General features: G+C 43.0%; 1 protein-coding gene across 3 annotated transcripts in view; it reads right to left on the bottom strand.

Moving 5' to 3' along the window:
• Positions 1-715: 715 nt before the first annotated feature.
• CTCF (CCCTC-binding factor) overlaps positions 716-24,686 on the bottom strand; it is a 54,564-nt gene continuing 30,593 nt past the window's right edge. For 2 of the 3 annotated variants that reach the window (XM_059150695.1, XM_059150694.1), the window contains 10 exons: positions 22,504-23,293; positions 21,978-22,148; positions 16,204-16,337; positions 14,478-14,598; positions 13,410-13,559; positions 9,411-9,571; positions 8,703-8,885; positions 7,705-7,840; positions 3,412-3,573; positions 716-2,204 (listed from right to left, as the gene is read on the bottom strand). In XM_059150695.1, the coding sequence (XP_059006678.1) occupies positions 2,020-2,204; positions 3,412-3,573; positions 7,705-7,840; positions 8,703-8,885; positions 9,411-9,571; positions 13,410-13,559; positions 14,478-14,598; positions 16,204-16,337; positions 21,978-22,148; positions 22,504-23,284 (2,184 nt within the window). In that variant the 5' untranslated portion in view covers positions 23,285-23,293 and the 3' untranslated portion in view covers positions 716-2,019. The remainder of the gene's footprint in view (positions 2,205-3,411; positions 3,574-7,704; positions 7,841-8,702; positions 8,886-9,410; positions 9,572-13,409; positions 13,560-14,477; positions 14,599-16,203; positions 16,338-21,977; positions 22,149-22,503; positions 23,294-24,686) is intronic. The other variant, XM_059150696.1, reaches the window with a different exon arrangement.

The following is a 24,686-nucleotide window of genomic DNA, read 5'->3' on the forward strand; positions in this document are numbered from 1 at the left end:
GGGACTATGTGGAAAGTACAAACAGCCAAAGGTCACACACACCTTACCTTTTGTTACTTCTCACTGAAAACCACTAATTCAGAATTCTGGTTAAAAAGCCCTAGAATTAGTGGCTAAAGCTTTTACCCAAAATGGGTTTGCCAAAGCTATCTGCCCAGAAATGGCCAGCAGCAAGAAGTTTCACAAATGCATCAACCTCCCATTCCAATTCCCTTTCCATCATGCCTCCCGTGGGCTTGCTCACAAGCTATGCTCTCTAGGAACCTCCCTGCAGCCTGTCTCCCCTCCCAAACGACCTTCTCTAGGGCAAAATGGGCCCAGCTTCTATTGTCCTGCACCTGGCAGAACTCAAGGTACTGATCTCAGCCCTCACTGCGCTGAGATCCAGAGGACAGAACTTCCCTGAGCCCCCTTCTTCTCTAATCTCTGTGGTCACCCTCTGCCGCAGGGACCCACTCCTAAGGTGGATCACGGAGGCTTAGCGCCTTTCCACCCATACCTTGCTACTCACACACACCTCCGGGGAGTTAAAACCTGCGGCAGGATTCACTCACTAATACCACTTGCCAAGATCATTTTGGAAGTGCCGGAGAGGAAGTGGCCGTCCTGGGAACAGAGTTCGCCTCTGAAGGGCGACCAGGCGACCACCACCTGAGGCCACGCATGTGGACCTGCAGGGCCCTCAGCAGGCAGAGATCACACATGACGAAGTGTCTGGAGCACTTGTTAATCCGTTATGATTTATTAGCTGTACAGCAGTAGATCCTCCTCCCCAGCTTTCAACCCCATTACATATTTTATTACAGGTCTCATGTTGGCGTCCTAAAATAATGAAAAATATCACACAGTACAGCTAAGTACAAAATGCATCAACCTAGAGTCTGATAGCTAACTGATGGCTCTTTTAAAAGCAATACACAGAAGAGAAAAGTGTTTGAAATCAGCAAGACTGAGGCTCTCTAAAAAACACATTTCAAACGTGTGACAGTTCATGTGCAAGAATCACTTTTTAGTTGGTTTTGTTTCACATTATTATTTTGTTTTGCAGATCCAAAGTTTAAATTACTGACCTAGTGAACTTTTCTGGGCTGCTGTGACCCACTCATAATCACCCTTCTGCTTGAACAGAGGAGTAATAAAACACAAAATTCAGCTACAAACAGAGCAAAGAAAATGTAGATGGGAAATCATAACTGAAAGTTAATTGTACAAGATTCAAATGCTGGCTCCACGGGCTGGCAATCGCGATCTTCCGTGTGGGCGTCCGTCACTAGCGGGCAGCAGTCTCAGTGCCGTTCTGCTACATGATTGTGATCCAATTCCTTGTCAACATTTACACACGACAGAGTCTGTGGTAACTTAATTTGCAAGTAATTAAAATGCTGGGTTTTCTTACACTGCACTTCTTTTCAATCTCTTAATTAATGGAAAAGATTAAAATGTAAAAAAAGTTATTTACAAGCTTGACCATACCAGAAACTTTGCCAAGAAAGAGGCAAAGCCTTCAGGACAGACACCGACCGCAGCATGCCGTACTACTGGTGTGCAGCTGGCTCCGAGCAAAGGGAGTCAGGGAGAAGCAGAAGCAAAAACCAGTTTAAAAGTGTAAGTCGTTCCCAAGTCTGCATTTACAATTAAAAACTCTCCTGGGAAGAAGACCTAGAACTCTGGAAAACCCGGTGGCCATTCTGGAGTGGTTTACCATAGCGAGAGAGAAGGTTCAATGTCTCTGTTTCCATCTAAGAAAACCAGTTAGGCATCAACACTGTCCTCAGCACTCCACAGTAAACCCTCGGGGACTCAGAACATTCCATGATTTGCTAACATCAAACAGCAAGTTCTAGTAAAATCACATTTTTCTAACATCATCCTTGAAGTTTTAGTTCTCAGTATGTTTGGTAAAATGGTGTAAAATGATGCTTTTCCCAAAGCCAAAAGAAGAAAGAAGGGAAAAAAATTAAGATGCGGGCCGTTGAAACACAGCCCAGAGCAGTCCTGGTGATGAGCACGGCCCCGCCATCACCGGTCCATCATGCTGAGGATCATCTCAGGCGTGAGGTCTCCGTTGGGGGCGTCTGTGGCAGCTGGCTGGGCCTCCTCTTCCTCCCCCTCCACGGGCTCCGCGTCTGGCTCCTTTTTGACTTCAACTATAATGTTCTCAATTGCACCTGTATTCTGGTCTTCCACTTGGATGATGGCTGTTGCTGGCAAGAAAGAGCACGGACAAAACAAAACGCTCCATTATAGCCCCTGACGACTGCAAAGGTTCCTGTCAGACTTGACACTAAACGGATGTCAGCAATGCAGGAAAGCCTTAGCTAGGATAGTGCTAATGCTAATTTCGCTAATGACTTAGCGAAAGTCATTAAAAAAGACTCAATGACCTAAAATATGGCCATTTGTAAAGCCCCGATACTCTCTGACTATTGAAGAACAAAATGCTGACATTTGTGTTCATATGCCCCCTAAATGCCATACTAAAAGCCTTAGTTTTCCTTCAGGTCAGAAAGCGCGCTAGTTATGAGACAGGCCAGAGATGCAGGCCGGATGTGACCAAGACCACCTCACAATGCCTGTGATCCAGGGCTGCTGGAGGTGCACCACTGACAGCAGGAACATCCATTTCCGATCCTCAAGTCTCCCATACCCAGGGCCTCCGCCAGTGTTTTCATTCAAGGGTGTGGAGGCAAAATGGCTCCCAGGATCTACAGTCAACCTCCCCCACCCCAAACCGACATCTACACACAGGGCTCGGGGAGTACATTAAAGAAAAATAACAAACATCAGACTAAGTCTTGTATTTGTTAAAGAAAAAACCCTGCCTGCCAGCTTTCAGGATATCCACAGCAACAGAGAACAGAACAGACTCCAGTCCTCTAGAGCCTGCTGCTGTCACAAGGGCCGTGTCCAAGATAGGACCGCTGCCCACCGCCATTTGTGGTGTGAGGTAGAGGGTGAACACCTCCGCTGTGTCTTCTCCTGAGTCAGAAGGCCAACACTTGAATCCCTAGGCCTGGATTTCTCAGGAGGATCAGTCTCAGCACAGAAACTGCTCTATCCTTCATCCTTTAAAATCTGGCTCTTTTACATTCATTACCATATCAATTCTGCCAGCTGAGTGGGACTTTGTTTTGCAAAACCCTCCTACATTAGAAGTACCCATCTTGCAGAACATGAGTACCCTTTCACTCTGGACTTCTCACTGAAGCGTAACAGGTTTCTAGGGTCTTCCTCATGTGTTTCCCGTAAAAACTAAATAATTGCTTCCTGACAGTTTGTTCCTGGTGTGACCTTAACTTGTTCTCATGGCTTAGTTCCCATCATCCCCCAAAACAAGGACCCGTCTGGCTCCTCCACATGCTGGGAACGGATGCCAGCCTTCAGCCTACTAAGTGGAGACAAGTAACTTACGCTGGGTCTGTTTGGGCTGGTTGGTTCTGCCAGGGGGGCGTCCTCTCCGCTTTTTGGCAGGTGGTGGGGCTGGGGTCACAGGCTGAGGCTCTGGCTCGGGTTCAATTTCCACAGCAGGTTCTTCCTCATCCTCATTGTCATCCAGGTCTGGCTCAGCATTTTCTTCTCATGAAATCGGAGTAATAGGTAGTAGGGATGGGGGGCAGGGAGAAGTATGGTGGAAGAAAAATATGACACACACACAAAATCACACATTCTATTAAGTCTAGTCACGTATTTATTTTCATCAATAAAAGTCCATTTAAAAATGCTTTTGCTAGAATTTTTGCTATCAACATTGACAAAGTAAACTGGTATTGTGCTAGAATTAATACACAAATCAACTTGAAGACTATTATTCCTACTTTATGTGGATTGGATATTACTTTTTTCTTCTAGCTTTAAACATCAGAATATTCAGTTTCAAATTTTTTTTTAGAAGATTTTATTTATTTATTTGACAGACAGAGATCACAAGTAGGCAGAGAGGCAGGCAGAGAGAGAGAGGAGAAAGCAGGCTCCCTGCTGAGCAGAGAGCCCAATGTGGGGCTCAATCCCAGGACACTGGGATCATGACCTGAGCTGAAGGCAGAGGCTTTAACCCACTGAGCCACCCAGGCGCCCCTCAGTTTCAAATTCTTCAGAGGCAATTCCATCACATGCCAGATATATAGTAATACCACAGTGTTTAAGTTGAAAACATTTATTCCCTCAATCTATTATGCAACAATAAAGCAGGGTACTAAGCCTCAGATGGACCCTTGAAGATGTGCTCTTGCTGGTCTCTGAGTAGGCAGAAAATGTGTGTGTTTATGTGTGTTTATGTGTGTGTGTGTATGCACGCGCAACATAAATTTCTACTGCGCTGTGAAGTCCTATTACTAAGATGGGCATCAAGAGTTCTTCTAGAACTATGACTGATTAAAAAAAAAAAGAAAGAAAGATTTATTTTGAGAGACAGACAGACAGACAGACAGACAATGGTGGGGGGGGCGAGCAGAGGGAGAGGGAGACAGAATCCTTAAGCAAACTCTGAGCATGGAGCCTTATGTGGGGCCCAATCCCATGACCCTGAGATCATGACATGAGCCAAAATCGAGTCAGACACTCAACTGAGCCACTCAGGTGCCCCTTCATGGGTTTTTTTTTTTTTTTCCTTCATGGTTTTTTAAGTCCAAGTTTTTTAACTTCATTCTCAGCTATGCCAGATTCAATGGGTCATTCTTAACTCCCTAATTTTCTCCCTGATGCCATCATCAGATAAAAGCTGAGGGGACTACTGTGCAAAGAACATTGACGAGGAGCTCTGAATCCCTTACTGGGTGTGACCTGGGACAAAGACCACAGTGAACCTCAGTTTCCTTATATAATCTCCAAAGCACTCCCAACCTGCTTACTAGTGATTTGAAGATCGAAAGGATTGAGCTGTAGCGCAGGTCCTTCATGCTCTGGAAAGGAGACTCCACTAGACAGACACAGATCGTTTGCACCGTGTGTCACAGTTCTAACATTCTCCATTATTCCATCTTGCCTTCGTAACTTCCTTTTTTTTTTTTTTTAAAAAAAGATTTGAAGCAGGCTCCCCCCTGAGCAGAGAGCCCGATACGGGGCTCGATCCCAGGACCCTGGGATCATGACCTGCCTAAGGCAGAGGCTTTAACCCACTGAGCCACCCAGGTGCCCCTCATTTTAATAGAAAAAGTGAGAAGCTAAGTGATTTGGAAGGCACCTAAACTACAGCAGGCAGAACTCAAGCTCCTGCCTCTGGCCTGGGGCTGTTCTGCCACCCCAGCCCCTTGCCTCTGCACACGAATTATCCTCCCCGCCTGCCTCTGAGAAGTGCAGGTTATTGCCATCTTTCTCTAGGACCAGACATTGACATCTAGACAGCTGGGAGTAAATGCCTCATCTTCAGGACAAAATGCCTTATTTGTCAAATCCTAAGTGAAAACGTGGGGAACACACTGGTATGTGGCAGCGTGTCAAGAACAAGATGAGACACTTCCCTGTAGATCTTATTCAAGCCCCCTATTGCCCAAGTTGGCCCAATGCCTAAAAAGCAAAAAACACAAAGAAAGTTTATAGGGTCAAAGGCTTATTGGCTTGGAGAGACGTTGGCAAAAGTTCTTAAACATAGCAGTAGATTCTGCTGGCCAACCTCTGCAAATGGCCAATAGGCAGAACTTCCGGGAGAGGACAAATGTGACTGTGTGGCCTTAATCAGCAGCGGGGTGGACAGCCCAGACTTTCTGGGGGGATAAAAAAACACTATGTACAAGATGCAGAACCAAACCGTGCCTTGCAAGACAGCAACGTGTAAGACAAAAGGAGCTGCAGCATCTGTCGGCAACCACCAGTAAAGTCTTCTGCTGGAAGATGCTCTGGTGATGCATCACTGGGGAGTGAGGCTGATCTTACTGGGAGAGGAACCACAGACGTGAACAAGGTGGTACCATAAGCCAGAAGGCGAAGAGCCAACATCTGTGGCAGCAGGAAGCTCTGCAACTAGAAGCACCCAGAAATCCTCCGGGCTCAAGGTTACTTGTGGATCTCTGGTGGTACTTGGGGTCTGTGATTTTTTTGTTTTGTTTTTAAGATTTATTTTCGAGCAAGAGTGAGTGAGCAAGAGAGAGCGCACACAAGCGAGGTGAGGGAGAGAGGGAGAGGGAGAAAATCCCAAGCAGATGCCCTGCTGAGCATGGAGCTTGATGCGTGGCTTGATCTCATGACCCCAACCGAGAGCACACTCCAAGAGCTGGATGCTCAACTGACTGAGCCACCCAGGCGTCCCCACTCATTAAGTTCTTAGCCAAAGGATCCCACAAAGATTCTCAGTAGAGAATACTTTGTATACTTTTTTTTTTTTTAAAGATTATTTATTTGAGAAGACAGAGCACACACGTGTGTGTACGCGAGCAGGAAGGAGAGGCAGAAGGAGCGGGAGAAGCAGGGCTTGATCCCAGGACCCTGAGATCATAACCTGAGCCAAAGGCAGAAGCTTAACTGACTGAGCCACCCAAGCGCCCCAGCAGAGAACGGTGTGCTTTTAAAAAGTGAAGTAAACCAACACTTTAAAGGAGGCATGTTTACTGAAAACCTAGTGATGAAGAGAACGCTTAAATTAGATTTTCTAGAAAAGGCAGCAAAAAATAAATTACTCTCATACTTACTGATTGAATATTCTCCCAGAAAAAGTAAAAATTCTGAACAGAAAGGTTTTATTAAACAAAAAACTAAAACTAGAAGGGACCTTGTTACAGACCTAAATATAACCTTGTGTTTTCATGAGCAAGTTTTAGATAAAAATCAATGGACAGAATGACATTTTCAAACATTTTCAATCTCCAAAAATCTTAATTCCTCTCCATGATTACTAATAAGCAATACAAGACAAAATGAAGACCGTGGAAACACATTAAGACATGATCTTGAATTTCTCCCATCTGATGGTGATTCTGGGGAAGTGTATTCCCCAAAACAAAACCTCTCCACATACATCTTTCACCATAAAAAGCTTACATCTTTAGCCACAGATGTGCCTTCTCAACTACTTGGCCAGCAGCCCAAGCATCCACTTCACAGAGCCTAAAACCACGAGATGAGCGTGTACAATCAAATGTGGCTCTCTGCTATCGACACTCCTGTTCTCCCTCCCTCTTCATGAGTCCAGCGCCTAAAGCATGCCTCCTGCCTGGATTTCGTGACTAGAAGCCACGAAAATAGGCAAGGTGTTACATTATTTAATGGAGAGATTAAGGTAGGAAGAGAGAGGCTGACCTTCAGGGGTTTGATCAATACATCTCAAGGCTAGGCTGACACAGGCAGTCAAATAAGAAGTTGGTCAAGATGCTTAAGAAACCTTCATGTCCATTAGATTCACTGCTCAAATCTAGACCAGCTTCCTAAATGTAAAAGTTACCAACACAGAAAAGGAATTCTGCTGGCCTTAGAATATCACTAATCTGAGGAAATGGGAGTCGAGCTACTGATTTTGCTCTGGCTTTGACTGAACTGAACATATAAGGTATTATCAAGCAATGGAATATCAGAAGGAAAAAAAAAACTCCACAAAACTTGCCCTAGAAACAAACTAGCTGCTGCTGTAAATATATAAGGGACATTACGGAGACTAGACGTTATAAAGGAAGGAAGAGGGATTGGCCTCTCTATCCCAGCACATCCATGTATCAACATACTGGCAACTGGGCACCCAAATCTACCACATGTGACTAAATCAAGAAATAAGTTACTCACCACTGTCAGAGGAGTCTTCTTTTTTGGAACGCATCTTTCTTTTTCTACCACGTTTACTCTTCTTTGTTTCCCCTCCATTTTCCCCTTCTACACCATCTGGACCAGCACAATTGTCAGCATGTCTTGCCATGGTATTCTAACGGAAGAAACAAAATCTTCGTTCATGTTACTAAAAAAACTGGTATCAGAAATTAGAAGTTCTCTTACTTTAGTTTAATAAAATAAAAATATCGGGTATTTGTGATGAGTCTGAATGTTCTAGTATGTGCTAATAAGCACATCCTGAACATGCTCTCCTTATTTCAAGGGAAATGGTCTCCATCTGGAAGAGGGAGAGAGAACGAAGGAAGGAGGGGGGGGGGAACAGAGGGAGAGAGAAAGGAGGGAGACAGAAAGACAAAGAGAAAGGGAGGAAAGAGAGTCCTTCAAAAGAGGAGGGGCTGGGTCCTCTCAGCAGCCTTCAGGCGAGAGGAGCACAGGAGGACCGGTCAGCTCCCTGTCCTGGGCAGACCTGACTAACATGGCCCCAAGGGAAGACCCAAGAAAGACCTATTCAGATAATGAGTCCCCCCCAACCCTCCGCTTCAGCAGAGGGTTCACACATGTACAGACAACCCTGAGGTAGGGACGAGTGGCCCTTTCCAAATGGGAAGGCATCTCTGTGCTTATAACCTCAGTGGAAAAAACTGCCCTGCTTTGCAGTGGTAGATCGAGAACATGACATTAAGAACCCTGATAAGTGGGACGCCTGGGTGGCTCAGTTGGTTAAGCAGCTGCCTTCGGCTCAGGTCATGATCCCAGCGTCCTGGGATCGAGTCCCACATCGGGCTCCTTGCTCCGCAGGGAGCCTGCTTCTCCCTCTGACTCTGCCTTCCACTCTGTCTGCCTGTGCTCGCTCTCGCTCGCTCTCTCTCTGACAAATAAATAAATAAAATCTTTAAAAAAAAAAAAAAAAAAAAAAAGAACCCTGATAAGGGAAGTGAAGTTCTGACTCTCACCCGGCGTGTAAAGGTCTTCCCACACTTTGAACAGACAAAGGCCGCAGGGACAAAGTTGGGGTCATGATAGCGTTTGAAGTGCATGTCGAGGAGCTGTTTCTGGCGGAAGGTCTTGTCGCAGTGGCTGCAGGCGTAAGGCTTCTCCCCGGTGTGCGTGCGCTTGTGCATGATCATGTGCCTCTCCTGAAAGACAGCAGGTGCGTGTGCGGGGGGAGGCCTCAGAGCCCGTCATGGGGCTGCCACCCCAGCCGCCATCTGCATGCATACGGTAGACAGGCCTCTGTCTCCGAAGGTCTGGGCTCAAAAGTGCTTGTCCAGAGGACGAAGTTATCTTACTGGGGTGCAAAACTGCTTCCTTAAATCCCAGGGTACAGACAGGCTCCCTCCTGCTGGGCTGCTTGTCTAGAGCTCACCCCTAAGCCCCAAGACCATATTCTTCCCTTCTCTCAGGTCCTGGACTTATTTCCTCCAGTTCTGAGAAAGCAGTCAGTAGTCTGCATGAGGGAGAGGTAAGCTGTGCCTGAATAAAACATCAGCTGGAGACTGAGGTGATAAAATCGAGGAGTGAGACCTTTGGTGATATTCCGCACAAATCAGTTTGAAAACTGCCATTCTTAAAAACAGTTACCATATACGAAATTTAAAACCCTCTGATGATATCTGACACTAATAAGGAATCAACTGCTTTTTAACTATGAAGGTCTCTACCTGTCTGCAAGCGTAATCACACTGGTCACACTTAAAGCGCTTCTCGTTCTTGTGTGACTTCTGATGCTGGATGAGGGCATAGCGCTCATGAAACACAGCATCGCAGTATCGACATTTCTTGCCTTGCTCGATGTAGGAATGCTGCTTTCGCAAGTGGACACCTGAAAGCGAAACACAAAGCCCAGTCTAACTTGTGAAAACAATAAACAAGTACCTCAATAAATTAATAATACGTCCTTCTTTGCTTCTTAAAATCATTACTCTGGCTGCTTTCCTAAAAGTGAATTAAAAGGCAAAAAGAGAGGCGGAAAGACTGGTTAAGATATGGAAACAGGACAGGTGAGAGAAGATGGTGGCTTGGAAGGAGCAGGACAAACTGATGAGAGACCCAAAAAGTAGCTTCACCGGGATTTATTCACTGACTACAGAACAAGAAAGAAGGCGGCTGCCAGAGATGGCCTCCAGGTTTCTGGCTTTGAAAACTGAGCAAGCAGCTGGGGCCAGGGGGGTTTTAGACCTTCGGTTTTGAACACGTTAAATCTGAAATGCCAACGAGAGCAACCAGGAATGGCAAATGCTAGATAAGCCTAGCTCAAATGAGAGATTTAGAGTAGGAACTGGAGCTGTTGGGATTTGAATTAGACCACAGGAGCTCATGAAATCACTAAGGCAAAAAGAGAAAGAAGAGTACAGATCACACTTTAAGAAAGCTAACAGATAAGGCCAGTGGAAGGAAAGGGGGTTAAAATAAGAGACAGCTAGGAAAGAACAGTCAGAGAAAAAAACCATCAGGCTATAGTGCCACAGAAGCCAAGGGAAGAATGTGTTTTGTTTTAAGATTATTTATTTATTTATTTGACAGACAGAGATCACAAGTAGGCAGAGAGGCAGACAGAGAGAGAGGGAAGCAAGCTGCCCGCTGAGAGCCCAGTGTGGGGCTCGATCCCAGGACCCTGAGATCATGACCTGCGCTGAAGGCAGAGGCTTAACCCACTGAGCCATCCAGGCGCCCCTTAAGTGTTAACACAAAAAAATAAGTGAAAAACTAGGAATTGAAGTTTCCATGTACAAAAATTTCCAACTTTCCAAATTATGGTTTTTTTTTAAAGATTTTATTTATTTATTTGACAGAGAGAGATCACAGGTAAGCAGAGAGGCAGGCAGAGAGAGGAGGAAGCAGCCTCCCCACTAAGCAGAGAACCCGATGTGGGGCTTGATCCCAGAACCCTGAGATCATGACCTGAGCCAAAGGCAGAGGCCCTAACCCACTGAGCCATGCAGGCGCCCTCCAAATTAGGTTTTAACAGGAAAAATTAAAGACTTAAAAAAAAAAAAAATCAAACCTAGACAAGGAAAACTTTCTTTAAAATAGGAGAAATGTAAACATGTTTAGAGTCGAAGGGAAAGATCTAGAAAACGAAGTGTGAACATCAAGGTAAAGAGACAGTCCATGACGGTATGAAAGCTCGAGAGAAGACGAGAGTAGGATCAAGGCAAAGGCAGGTAACAGCCACAAATAAGAAGAGTGAGGCCAAGTGTCTTGTAGCAAATGGGCAAAGAAAGGATGAATCCAGATAGGTTTGTTAAGTTTGATAATCGAAATTTGGGAGTTTCAGTCTGTTGCCTTAACTTTCCTTATGAAGTAGGAAAACAGGCCACTTACTGAGACCAAGGAGGCAGAGGAAAAAGGGGAGGAAAGATCAGAGGTTTCAAGAAAGTACAAATGATTCACCCAACTCTGAACCGTCTCACGGTGTCTCCCACATAGCAGGGACCTATACATCTGTGGAATGAAGCAATGAATGAACTCACTAAAGAAAATGGGAGCACACCTGACAGGGACAAACAGCTGGACTGCCCAGAAACAATAACAGCTCAGCTGCATTTGAGATCATGGATTTATGCTGCTACCAATCTGCTTCACTCAAAGTCACATCACATCAGACTCAAAGGGGGCCAATACTAGGGAACGGAAATGAGGGAAGGCTTTTCTTTTTTACTCTCTACACACGATTATATGAAAGCCTTTTATACATGCATGTATTATTTCAAGTAACTTTTTAAATAAAATTTTATTTTATTTATTCATTTGACAGAGAGAGAGCGAGAGAGTACAAGTAAACAGAGCAGCAGGAAGAGGGAGAGACAGAAGCAGGTTCTCTGCTAAGCAGGGAGTCCAATGTGGGCTCAATCCCAGGACCCCAGAATCATGACCCGAGCCAAAGGCAGTCGCTTAACCAAATGGGCCACCCAGGTGCCCCTCAAGTAACTTTTAAAAAGCTTCAACTTCCCCTTCTGGTCCTATGATAAAGACCTAACAGTGAAAGACTTTCTTCCATGTGTTCTTACTAAATAATTGTAGCAACCGTGTAAGGCAGTTACTTTTCCTAAAAAAATCAGTTGAATTAAAAAAAAAAAAAAAAAAGAGAGAGAGAGACTTAGAGCAGTATTTGGGGGTGAATCTTGACTCTAGTAGGTCAGTCTCCAAAGCCCATGCTTTCCTGTGTCACAAAGTGATAGATTTTAATTATAGTGTATTAGTGTGAAATCAGACTTCCTTTAAAGAGGAAACACAAACTTCTTTGGGATTGGCTTTGGGAGATAACTATTATCGGACAGCTCCTAAGCAATTAAGTTCCTCATTATATAGGGCCTAAAGGGCATCATAAAGATACAGAATGTCCAAGATATCTATCTGTATCATACAACTGAATAATTTTAAAAACTTAAATAATCCAAACAGTGGCCTAATAGCTCAGAAACACTGCCATGAGATATTACTTAGATTTTAGGCTTCTGTACCATAAGAACAGCAAAATTCATTTATCAGAGGACAGTGCCTCTTAAATCTTTCTAACAAAGTCCTCTCAATAGCAGGGTAGGATGAACAAGTGACCTATAGGTCTTATATGGAGCCTAAAGTCCTCTGCTTCAAACTCATGGTTTCATCTTAAAAATGTGTATCAAATGTTAACATAAATAAATAAAATTACACCTTTAAAAAGTGTATGCTAGCTGCATTTTGTTCAGTATGGTCACATTAATATGACAATGTTTTAAGACACCAGCTAAACTGCATAGCTTTACTCAGCTAAAATACATATGGTTTGGTCAATTCATATGGTTGCTGTGAACATCAAATGGGTTAAAAAGGTAAAACAAAGTAATAAAAGACGTTTGGTAAAGTACAATTTACCTAAATATAAATTTCTTTTTAAATTTTTTACTTATTTGACAGAGAGAGAGAGAGAACAGGCAGGGGGAGAGGGGGAAGAAGGCTCCCCGCGGAGGGGAGAACACGGAGCTCAATCCCAGAACCCCTGGCATCATGACCTGAGCTGAATGCAGATGCCCAACCAACTGAGCCACCCAGATGCCCCTAAAAATGTTTGTAAGAATCATATTCAAGGGGAAAAGAATAATATTCATGAAGCAATACATTTTGGATAGAGAACAGACTGGGGAAATATTTTTATCTCTTAAGTAGGAAAAACAAAGGAAGACATCCAGGAGACCATACCTTTATGGGCCCAACTACAATTTCTACTGATAAATTCTGTCTCTGTATAAGCTGTAGTTTAATTATGCACAGAAATACAGTTATCATCCAACCAATAAAAAAGTCTAATTACTTTAGGAAAGTACTTATGTTCTGAGAAAAATGAAATGGACAGACCTTAGTTTGAATCATACTATGTCACTTCCCTACTGGAGATCTGAACATTACCAGTGAGGGTTACTAAATAAAGGTTTACTGTTTCCTCTCATTACAGCTCCTTTTAATTTATAAATGACCTATATTCAGGAAAGAATCTTGTCAGCTGACTGCAGTGAGAGAAGGAAGATAAAGACAGATAGTAAGCAATGGCTATTAGTAAGTGGCAGGCCATTCACTTATACAAAACTTAAATAATTCAGAAAAGGAAGTTATTTATGATCTTCCTATTTTCACAAATAGTCAAAATTACTTTTTCATTTGCCACCAGCTAATTTACTTACCCAAATCACTTTTTCGGGCTATGACGGTGTCACAGTGGGGACAGTGAAATTTGGCCACATTTTCTGTGTGCTTCTGTAAAATGTGCATCTTCATGGTACCACTTTGGGTAAACCGAGCATGACAAATATAACATTCATAAGGTTTTTCCCCTTAAAAGGAAATACAGAATGAATAAATTAGATGAAATGAGCACCATCATTTTTTTAAAGATTTTATTTATTCATTTGACAGACACAGATCACAAGTAGGCAGAGAGGCAGGCAGAGAGAGAGGAAGGGAAGCAGGCTCCCTGCTGAGCAGAGAGCCCGATGCAGGGCTCAATCCCAGGACCCTGGAATCATGACCTGAGCCGAAGGCAGAGGCTTTAACCCACTGAGCCACCCAAGTACCCCGAGCACCACCATTTAATTGGAGGGTAATTCAGGTGGTAATTCAGCTGCAATCAGGTGGGAGAAAAGCTAAGCTAGAGAGAATCCTCAGGTGTTACCCAGCTAGCCCAAGCCTCAGGCTGGGCTCATAGCGGTTCTTAAGAGATGACAATCAAGTCCTAAACTGCTCCTGCTAGCTCTGCTCCACCAGCTCCACCAAAGTCACTCACATGAGAGAGAGAGAGAGACAGACAGACAGAGAGACAGAGAGAGAAACTCCTGTCTTCGGGGGACAGGAGAACAACAGAAGGACCTGCAAGTTGTTCTTTTTCAGTTATCTTTACATCCCACATGGGGCTTGAATTCATGACCCTGAGATCAAGAGGTGCACACTCAACCAACTGAGCCAGCCAGGCATCCCTACAAATTTTTCTTTTTTTGGAAAAGACAGTATGGGGAAAACTGAATGAGCTGGGTTAGGTAATCGACCCAGACTTCTTATAAGAGTGAAACTTCCCATTCTCCAGTGTATATTCAGAACAATGAATTCAGAAGATATGCCAGAGAAGCATTTGTCAATTCCATTATTTTTATGCCAGCTCCCATTCTGATGAGCAACAGGGGTGTGAGGTGGTTTACAGGGTCCCATGGGATCCAATGAAAAGCAGCTCATTAATACAAGGAGAGAAGATGTCCTACCTGAATGAGTTCTCATGTGCCTTTTCAGCTTGTATGTGTCCCTGCTGGCATAACTGCACAAGCTGCACTGGAACGGACGCTCCCCAGTATGAGAGCGAATGTGACGTTTCAATTTGCTGACCTGAAACATGAAAGCACATCGACTGTAATGTGAATGCTATGGGTTAGGCACAAAAGCTTTGCTTCTGGGCACTGAAGTTCAGAATACAGAAAAGGTCTAAAATATAATATTCCTTCCTCCTTATTTGTAACTTTTATTTCTCAAATCCTTATAATCCAAAGAGGGTAAATAAATGGATAGGGCATAGATGACTCAAGATTGGTATTAATAACTATTCAAGCTGGGTGAGAGATTCATGGGGGTGTATTATTCTATTTTGTCTATTTCTATATACATTTTCTGCTTTTGTATAGATCTGAAATTCTCTGTAAGAGCTGAAATAATCCATGCTTATCTACAGATCACTTTCCTTCCAGATACACAGGCATCAGATATATTTTATCCCTAAATAATTTTATTGCTATTAGAACGTGAGCCAGTTTCCTGCTATGTATCATAAAGGTAAGTTACTGGCTTCTGTGTATTTGTCTTGTATCTGGCCACCCAAATGAACTCTTACTGCTCTAAATCTTTTTTTTTTCAGCTGATACTCTTGGATTTTTTGGGATAAGCAAGTATATCTGCAATACGTTAGTTTTGTTTTACCATGTATAATTCATTTCTTATTTAGCTGGGATTTCCAATACAATGACAATGTTGAAGCAATAAAGGTAAGAACAAATGTCTTGTTGCAAATTTTGATTATTTACTTATTTTTAAGTAATCTTATACCTAATGTGGGGCTCACAACCCTGAGGTCAAGAGTTGGATGCTCTTCTGAATGAGCCAGCCAGGCACCCGGTCTTGTTCCAAATTTTAATGGGCATACTCCCAATGCTTAAGTTAACTGGAAAGGATTGACTGCGGGTTTCTGGTTTAGAGTAAAGACATTTTCTTCTACTCTTAAATTGCTAGGACTTTAAACAGTAACGAACACTAAATTTTATAGTTTTTCAGTAATCTGTAGGAAAGATCACATGGTTTCTCTTTAACCTCTCAATGTAGCACACACCAATAATGTTCTGATGTTCAACTCTCCTTGTATTTTAGATATCTTCTATTTAGTAATCATTTATTTTTTAAATATATTATTAAATTTGGTGAATAATTTGATTTAGTTTTAGTTTTCTGTGAGAATAAGATACCCTTTCCTTTTTGGTAGCATTCTTACCCAGTTTTGATAACGATATAGCCTCATTTAGTAAAGGAGGTAACATTTTCTTTTCCTCCCCCCCCCCCCCCCCAAAGTAGGCTCCAATGCCAGGCCTCAACTTACAACTATGAGATTGAGAACCTGAGCTGAGATCAAGGGCTGGACACCTAACCGACTGAGCCAAACAGGTGCCCCCAAATTTTCCATTTTTAAATGCGCTGGGTACAGTTATTTGTTTCTTTAATGTTTCATACACCTTACCTATGATAACATGTGGTACAAGTGTTTTTTAAAATGGGTACATCTTTCACATTCATTACAGTTTTAGTATTTTGGGTGGCAGGGAAGGGGAGTGGGAAAGTTAATAATTTCATAAGATTTTCTATGTCATCTTAAGTCAGTATGGGTAGTTTTTATCCTAATACTGGAATCATGGTCTTAAGAGAAGAACCAACAAGTTGCTCAACACTCACTTCTACACTGGCGTAATCGCACATGGAACACTTAAATGGCTTCTCATGGGTGTGTTTATAACGACGATGCCGCACCAATTCTCCACTAGTCACAAAGGCCATGTCACAGTCTGGGCACTTGTGAGGACGAGTACCTAGAGAAAAGGGGATTATAATAGGAAGAAAAGATCAAGGGCACCGTTAATGACAGTTCAATGTCTGATGGAACTGCAGCATGAGGCTGAACCCTGGTCATCTCAATAAACTTGCACTAGCCTGAGAGTAACTCCAAAGCAACAAGTCAATTGAATAAAAAAATCTGCCCCCCCGCCCACTGCTTTTTTTAAATACTCATGGCAAGAATTACTATTAAACTCCACTCAGTTGGCCAGAGACCACTGTAGTGATATTGAAAAACCTGTCCTTCATGGAGCATATTACCTATACTTGTGAGTTCATTTGCTGGCCAAAAACCAAAATCATTTTTATCCCTAGTTTATGAATTCTGATCACTCTGGACCAAAAGTCTGTTTCAAATTTTTTTTTTTTTTAAGACTTTATTTATTTATTTGACAGAGAAAGATCACAAGCAGACAGAGAGGAAGACAGAGAGAGGGAAGCAGGCTCCCTGCTGAGCAGAGATGCGGGACTTGATCCCAGGACCCTGAGATCATGACCTGAGCGGAAGGCAGCGGCTTAACCCACTGAGCCACCCAGGCACCCTCTCTTTTTGTTTTTTAACAAGGTTTTATTTGTTTGAGAAAGAGAGTGAGAGAGAGAGAGAGAGAGAGAAAACATGTGAACGTGTGCACAAGCAGGGAAAGGGACAGAGGGAGAGAGGGAAGCCGACTCCCCTGCTGAGCAGGGTACTGGACAGCGGGCGGAGGGGGGGGGCAGTCAGGGCTCAATCCTAGGACCCTGGGATCATAACCTGAGCCCAAGGCACATGCTTAACAAACTGAGCCACCCACGTACCTGATTTAAACTCTTGATTAAAAAAATATAGAGCACCTTGGGACACCTGGGTGGCTAGGCAGGTTGAGCATCTCTTTTTTTTTAAATACACATTTTTTTTTAAAATTAAGATTTTATTTATTTGACAGAGATCACAAGTAGGCAGAAAGGCAGGCAGAGAGAGAGGAGGAAGCAGGCTCCCTGCTGAGCAGAGGGCTCGATGCAGTGCTTGATCCCAGTACCCTGAGCTGAAGGCAGAGGCTTTAACCCACTGAGCCACCCAGACACCCCGAGCATCTGACTCTTGATATTGGCTCTAGTCATGATCTCAGGGTCGTGAGATGGAGCCCTACATAGGGTTCCATGCTTACTAGGGAGTCTGCTTGAGATTTTCTACTTCTTCTTCTTCTTTTTTTTTTTTAAATATTTATTTATTTGACAGACAGAGATCACAAGTAGGCAGAGAAGCAGGCAGAGAGAGAGGAGGAAGCAGGCTCCCTGCTGAGCAGACGGCTCGATGCGGTGCTTGATCCCAGTACCCTGGGATCATGACCTGAGCTGAAGGCAGAGGCTTTAACACACTGAGCCACCCTGGTGCCCCAAGATTTTCTACTTCTGCCCCTACCCAGACCCCTGCTGATGTGCACACTCTCCCTCAAATAAATAAATAAATAAATAAATAAATACTAAAAAAACCAGTATCTTAAACCTCAATGTTTTGTCAAGTAGAGATCACAGAATTAAGAGTTATTTGACTTAAAGAGATTCAGTAATATATTGCAGTAGGAATGTAATAGAAGATATAGCAGACTGGGAAATAAACATAGTTCAGCATAGGTGAAAATAAATTTCAGACAAAGAACTAAATGTTGGGGTGCCTGGGTGGCTCAGATAGTTAAGCATCTGCCTTTCGCTCAGGTCATGATCTCAGTGTCCTGGGACTGAGCCCCACACTAAGCTCCCTGCTTGGTGAGGAGCCTGCTTCCCTCTCTCTCTGCTTACCTGTGATCTGTCAAAAAAATACATAAATCTTAAAAAAAAAAAAGAAAAGAAAAGAAAAAGAACTAAATGTTAAAAATATTTTTAAAAAGTTATTTGACCCAAGATGCTTTTGCACATCAAATCCTACTGTATTATGACCGTACATATAGGGACATTAGGCTGTCCAAATTCTGATACTATTTTTTCCAAAGAAAAACCAAAAAAACCCACCAAAAAACCAAAACCCAAATGTAATAACTTGTTTTCTATATAAATTTATTTTGATAATTCCAGAAATTTATCACAGGCTTTACAAAGTAGTACTGCCTTTTATGTGATCACCCTTTTTTCAAAAAAGATTTTATTTATTTATGGGAGGGGGAGGAGTGCAAGCAGGGAAAGAGCAGGCGGAGAGGGACAGGCAGACTCCCCCACTGAGCGCAGAGCTCAACTCTTCAGGCTTGATCCCACATCTCTGAGATCATGACCTGGGCTGAAATCAAGAGTTGGACACTTAATCAACTGAGCAACCCGGGTGCCCCCCAAAATTACCGTTTTTATTTTATTTTTAAAGATTTTGTTTATTTATTTGACAGACTGAGATCACAAGTAGGCAGAGAGGCATGCAGAGAGAGAGAGAGGGAGGAAGGAGGAAGCAGGGGAGCCAGATGCAAGGCTTGATCCCAGCACCCTGGGATCATGACCTGAGCTGAAGGCAGAGGCTTTAATCCACTGAGCCACCCAGGCACCCAAGATTACCGTTTTTATTATTATTTTTAAAGATTCTATTTATTTGACACAGAGAGAGAGAGATCACAAGTAGGCAGAGTGGCAGGCAGAGAGAATGGGGGAAGCAGGCTCCTGGCTGAGAAGAGAGCCCGACTGGGGGCTTGATCCCAGGACCCCGAGATCACTACCTAAGCCGAAGACAAAGGCTTAACCCACTGAGCCACCCAGGTGCCCCAAGATTACCGTTTTCAAAAAAATAATCTCTACACCTAATGTGGGGCTTCAACTTATAACCCTGAGATCAAGAGCTGCATGCTCTACTGACTGAGCCAGCCAGGTACCCCTTAACAGATCTCTTTCAAACCTCCATTTCTAATATTCTGTGATCTGAATGTCAATTCATAGAATATTTAAACATTTTTACAAACAAATAATATACTTTTTTTCCTTTCCCCTTTTACTGAAGGAATCTTACTGTTTTTAGTAGGTCTTCCTCACACAGCAGCCCCACAGTATAAGTGACTGATTACATTAGTGGATCTTCTCTAGTCACTTTACATTCTTTTTTTTTTTTTTTAAAGATTTTATTTATTTATCAGAGAGAGAGGGGGGAGAGAGCGAGCACAGGCAGACAGAATGGCAGGCAGAGGCAGAGGGAGAAGCAGGCTCCCTGCCGAGCAAGGAGCCCGATGTGGGACTCGATCCCAGGACGCTGAGATCATGACCTTAGCCGAAAGAAGCTGCTTAACCAACTGAGCCACCCAGGAGTCCCTAGTCACTTTACATTCTAAACAGATCATTGGAAATAGGCGCAGGTAATGACGACAATAAGGAGATAAGCTGACAGCAGAACACAGTGCTGTTTTCATACACAATTACTCAAAAACCATGGACCAGCTTTAATTGTGCACTGCAGGTAAGGGATGACAACAAAGTAACTCCGAACACCAAAATCAAAGGAAGGCTACCTCTGAGAACAGAATTAGAAAGTCACAATGTAATGAATGGGACCAGCCATCTGTGGAAAGCATTCTGAGATTGAGAGACCCCTCAAGTGGGAAGTATGACTAAAGTATGATAGTAACTAAGAAATTTCAAGGAATGTTCATTTGCTCAGTTTGCTTTTTTATTATCACTGGGGATGTAGGAGTGAAAGACAGAGTTCTTGTCTTTAAAAAAGAGTTTGGCAGTACAGAGAGTTAAATAAAACAACAATTAACGAGAAGGAAAGCAGGGTCCATTTCTGTTAGGATAAACTGTACTGAAAACCAACAAGAATTTCTAATGTTTACTTACCTAGTACTATCTAGGGGACAGAAAGAAGCCTGCTACTGGTAGATATAAGCATGGCAATTGGGAAAGCAGCAGACACTGCTGTACAACAGAGATTTTCATTGGGTTGCACCACATGATTGCTTGTGTCCCTCTGCTCAGGGTCCAAGCTTACCAAGTCACCCTTCAATCATGACATCTTACTGATATAGTCAAGGATGTCCCCTAACATGCAATACAACTGCATTCAGAAAATGAAAAGGTGTATTCCTCATAAGAAACGGATTTTCTTTAAAAAAAAAAAAAAAAAAAAAAAAAAAGAAAAGAGAGAGCGAGCGAGTGAGAGAGAGAGAGCGCATGAGCATGAGAGAGGGAAAGAGAGCATGAGAAGGGCGAGGGTTAGAGGGAGAAGACTCCCTGCCAAGCAGGGAGCCTGATGTGGGACTCAATCCTGGGACTCCAGGATCATGACCTGAGCCAAAGGCAGTCGCTTAACCAACTGAGCCACCAAGGGGTCCAGAAATTGATTTTCTGATTGCATCTGACCCTTTAGAGTTCGATTAGTATGAATAAGTTCTGCCGAAAGAGCTCTGAGCGACTAAACGGACCACATTCTTATTTTCAAACCTGAGGACTAGACCATGACACACTGTGGCCGCATCAAGCACTCCCATTTTAGGAAGTACTATTATGTGGCCAAACGCTTTTACCTAGTTACATGCCCTTTCATAGTGTCTTCCAACTACCAAATGAAGTATTTTATCAAGTGTCTTGACTAGAAAGCAGAGAAATAATGAAAAGGGACCAGATCGTATTAGCAAAGAATATACTAATGCACCCATTGCTTACAGGCCAAACTTAACTTGGTCATGCTCAGTAGACTACCAGCCCATCAAATCAAAAACAAGAGCTGTGTTAAGTGGAGAATGTGGAGAGAGGAGAGCTACTCTGCATCAAGACTGTGTGAGATAAGTTTCTATTAACACTAGTAGCAAATGCCAATACTCAAAGAGCAAAGAATCCAGAAGAGAACCTAAAGAGAGCTCCAGCAGTCCCTCCACTTTAGTGACTCCTGGGATCTGACCATAGCCAACATGATGCTAATATAGAAAATTAAAGCACAGGGGCACCTGGGTGGCTCAGTCCATTAAGCATCTGCCTTCGGCTCAAGTCATGATTCCAAGGTCCTGGGATCAAGCCCCACATCGGGCTCCCTGCACAGCTGGGAGACCACTTCTCCCTTTCCCCTCTCTCTGCCTGCCACGCTTCCCCTGCTTGTGTGCTCTGTCAAATAAATAAATAAAACCTTAAAAAAAAAAAGAATATTAAAGTATGTATGGAGCACAAATAAGTAGGTGTCTGAACTACTAGAGTAACACCTTCAACTTTCCTTTCTGAGGTTATGAATTACTTACCTTTGTTGAAGTGAAACAACCAGAAACCATGGTTTTTACAATAGTAGAGTTGTGTTGCTATTTCTAATGTTCATCCTTATAATGCCTGGCAACTGTTGCCTGGGAATTTTGGGGGTCATGTTTTGTCACTGACGTTAAAACCTTAACAACATAATGGTGATGTCCTTTAGGAAATATTACAGGTTAATGCCATAGATTAGTTTAATTAGTTAATGCCATAGATAATTTTTTTCTGGATCACCACCCTTTAACAGTTTGGATTATTTTCCACTAAATTTTCTTTACATTTGTCTATAAATTCATCTGCTTATAATAAATCAGGATTACAGCATAAGAAAGAACAAAAATCATTCTTAACTTCCCACCTGAACCAGCCTGGATGATACTCAAAACCCAAGTTTTAGCCTTTGCTATGCTGTAGCCCCCAACATTCATATCCAGCACCTGTGTGTGTGTTAAGGTGATTCCTCAGGAGGGTGACTGTTCTGAATGCCCTGCCACAGAGATGGCACTTGTGTGGTCTCTCATCAGTGTGACTTTTCATGTGACGATCCAAATTTGAACGCCGTGGACATGTATAACTGCAAAGCTCACACTGGAATGTCTTCTTTACACCTATATGAAAAACAAAACACTTACTTCTTGCAAGGTTTCAAAGTGTTAAGTTTACTCCTAATGTTAAATTTCTACAAATAAATTTCATTAGTCTTTTTAAACTAAATCCAACTTAAGTCATATTGTATTGTTACTATTTCATGCCACTAATAGATTTGTCTTCAGGACTTAAAATGTACTGAATGTGGAAAAACTGTTATTCTGGCTAAAAGGACTGGTACCCAGCTTATGATCTTTATTAAAAAAAAAAAAAAAGAGGAAAGAAAATTCCATTTACTAAAAAATAATTTACATACACCCTTATTTGCTTTATCCCAAAATGACTATGAGAATACAATGGATAAACTCATTTTACCTTTCTTTTTAATTTTTGTTGGTTTTGGAGGCTTCATGTTACCAACCACTTTCTCTGCATTAACCTCCGATAGCAGACCCTCCTGCTGCTCTTCCTCAAAATCGTAGACAGACACATCCACATCTTTGCCCTCCTCTGTGTAACGCAGTTTGCTCTTTTTGGTTTTCTTTGTTTTTTTGGCTGGTGGCTGATAATCTGGGTCTTTTTGCCAACTAGGATCTTCTTGAGGTGGAAGTTCTCCTTGCTCTAGTGTCTCCACCTCTCCATTGGCCCCTACTTTCACCACTTGAAACCCTTCAGGCAAAGGTAAGGTGTGACATATCATAGGTTCGCTTTCTGCAAGGCCCTCTTTAGACACTTCATTCTCATAAGCCCCCTGAAGTTCTTCTACTGAAGTGGTGGCAACAGGTACAGTCACAGGAACGGGTACTTGGACAAGCTGAAGCTCTCCTATGTTTATGGGCTGTTCCTCCATATTTACAACCTGCAAGGTTATGATCTGGGTATCGTCCACAGCAGCCTCTGCTTCCGGAGCGACTGTACCCTCCATTACTTCAGTCTTCATCTGAAGAAGGGTGGGATCCAGCTGTTCCATCATCACCATCTGTACACTGCTATTGACATCCTGGACCACCTCACCCCCATCAGTCTGGTTCTGGGGCAGGTGGCAAGTGTCCTCTTCCTGGCCCCCTTCCCGGCGTCTCTGGTAAGTCTTTCTTTCCTTTCCTTTAATGAAAGTTTCAGACTCTTCAACAATGGCTTCAACCGCCTCACCTTCCATTTCCCCTTCCTTTATTAAGGGAGAACACAGATTGTTATTTATTCTTTCATTCATTCCACAGATTGTTATTTAAAATAAAGCTTGTCTAAGTGAAAATATATACATTTTAAAACAAAAGAACCCTTGAAAAATGAATTAGGAAATCAATGGTTGTTAATATTCAAAAAAGACAACAGGTATTATGAACCTCCTGATGGAAAAACAAACTACCATTATGAAGCAGTCTTATTAAACAAAACAAAAAATCTGAAAATAATCAAGTCTCTAAATCCAACCACCAATTAACAGGAAATTGGTGGCAGAATTTGTTTCTTTTTTAAAGATTATTTATTTGAGAGAATGTGTGTGCTTACAAGCAGGGGGGAGGGGCAGGGGAAGAAGCAGACTCCCTGCTAAGCAAGGAACCTGATGAGGGGCTTGATCCCAGGAACCCGGAGATCGTGACTTCAGTCAAAGTCAGACACTTAACCAACTGAGCCACCCAGACGCCCTGGTGAGAGAGTATGTTAAATTATATTACTGGGATGAAATCAGTGTAATTGTGACTGAAGGAAACTCTGCAGGATTGATTACCCAGTTTCTTCTGCAAATAAATCACCAAGACAAAAACGAGAAGGATAGAGGGAGAATGTACACATCAATGGTTCTCAACCTGGATGAATGCCTCCAGGGGGCATTTGGCAAGGCCTGTGACATTTTTGGTTGTCACTACTAGGGTGGGTGGGCCACTAGCATCTAGTGCGTAGAGGCCAGAGATGTCACTAAGTACTCTGCTATGCACAGGTTCAGTCCTCCATAACAAAGAATTATTATTGGTCCATAAATGTCAATAGTACTGAGGTTGAGAAACGCTGACAGACAAAAAGAGATCTAAGAATTACTGTACTCGGGGGCTCCTTGGTGGCTCGGATGGTTGGGTGGCTGCCTTGGGCTTCTGTCATGATCCTGGGGTACTGGGATCGGCCCTGTGCTGGGCTCCCTGCTTCTCCCTCTCCTTCTATTGCTTCCCCTGCTTGTGCCCTCACTCTGCAAATAAATAAATAAAATCTTAAAATAATAATAATACAATATTGGGGCACCTGGGAGGCTCAGTCAGTTCAACTCTCGTTTTTTTAAAGATTTTATTTATTTATTTAACAAGAGAGAGACACAGCAAGAGAGGGAATACAAGTATGGGGAGTGGGAGAGGGAGAACAGGCTTCCCATGAAGCAAGGAGCCCGATGTGGAGCTCGATCCCAGGACCCTGGGATCACAACCTGAGCCTAAGGCAGCTGCTTAACGACTGAGCCACCCAGGCAACCCAGTCAGTTCAACTCTTGGTTTCAGCTCAGGTCATGATCTCAGGACCCTGGAATCAAGCTAGGCATAGGGCTCTGCACCCAGCAGGGAGTCTGCTTGAGA

This window comes from Mustela lutreola, chromosome 16, assembly GCF_030435805.1.
Source record: "Mustela lutreola isolate mMusLut2 chromosome 16, mMusLut2.pri, whole genome shotgun sequence".
NCBI classification, from domain to species: domain Eukaryota; kingdom Metazoa; phylum Chordata; class Mammalia; order Carnivora; family Mustelidae; genus Mustela; species Mustela lutreola.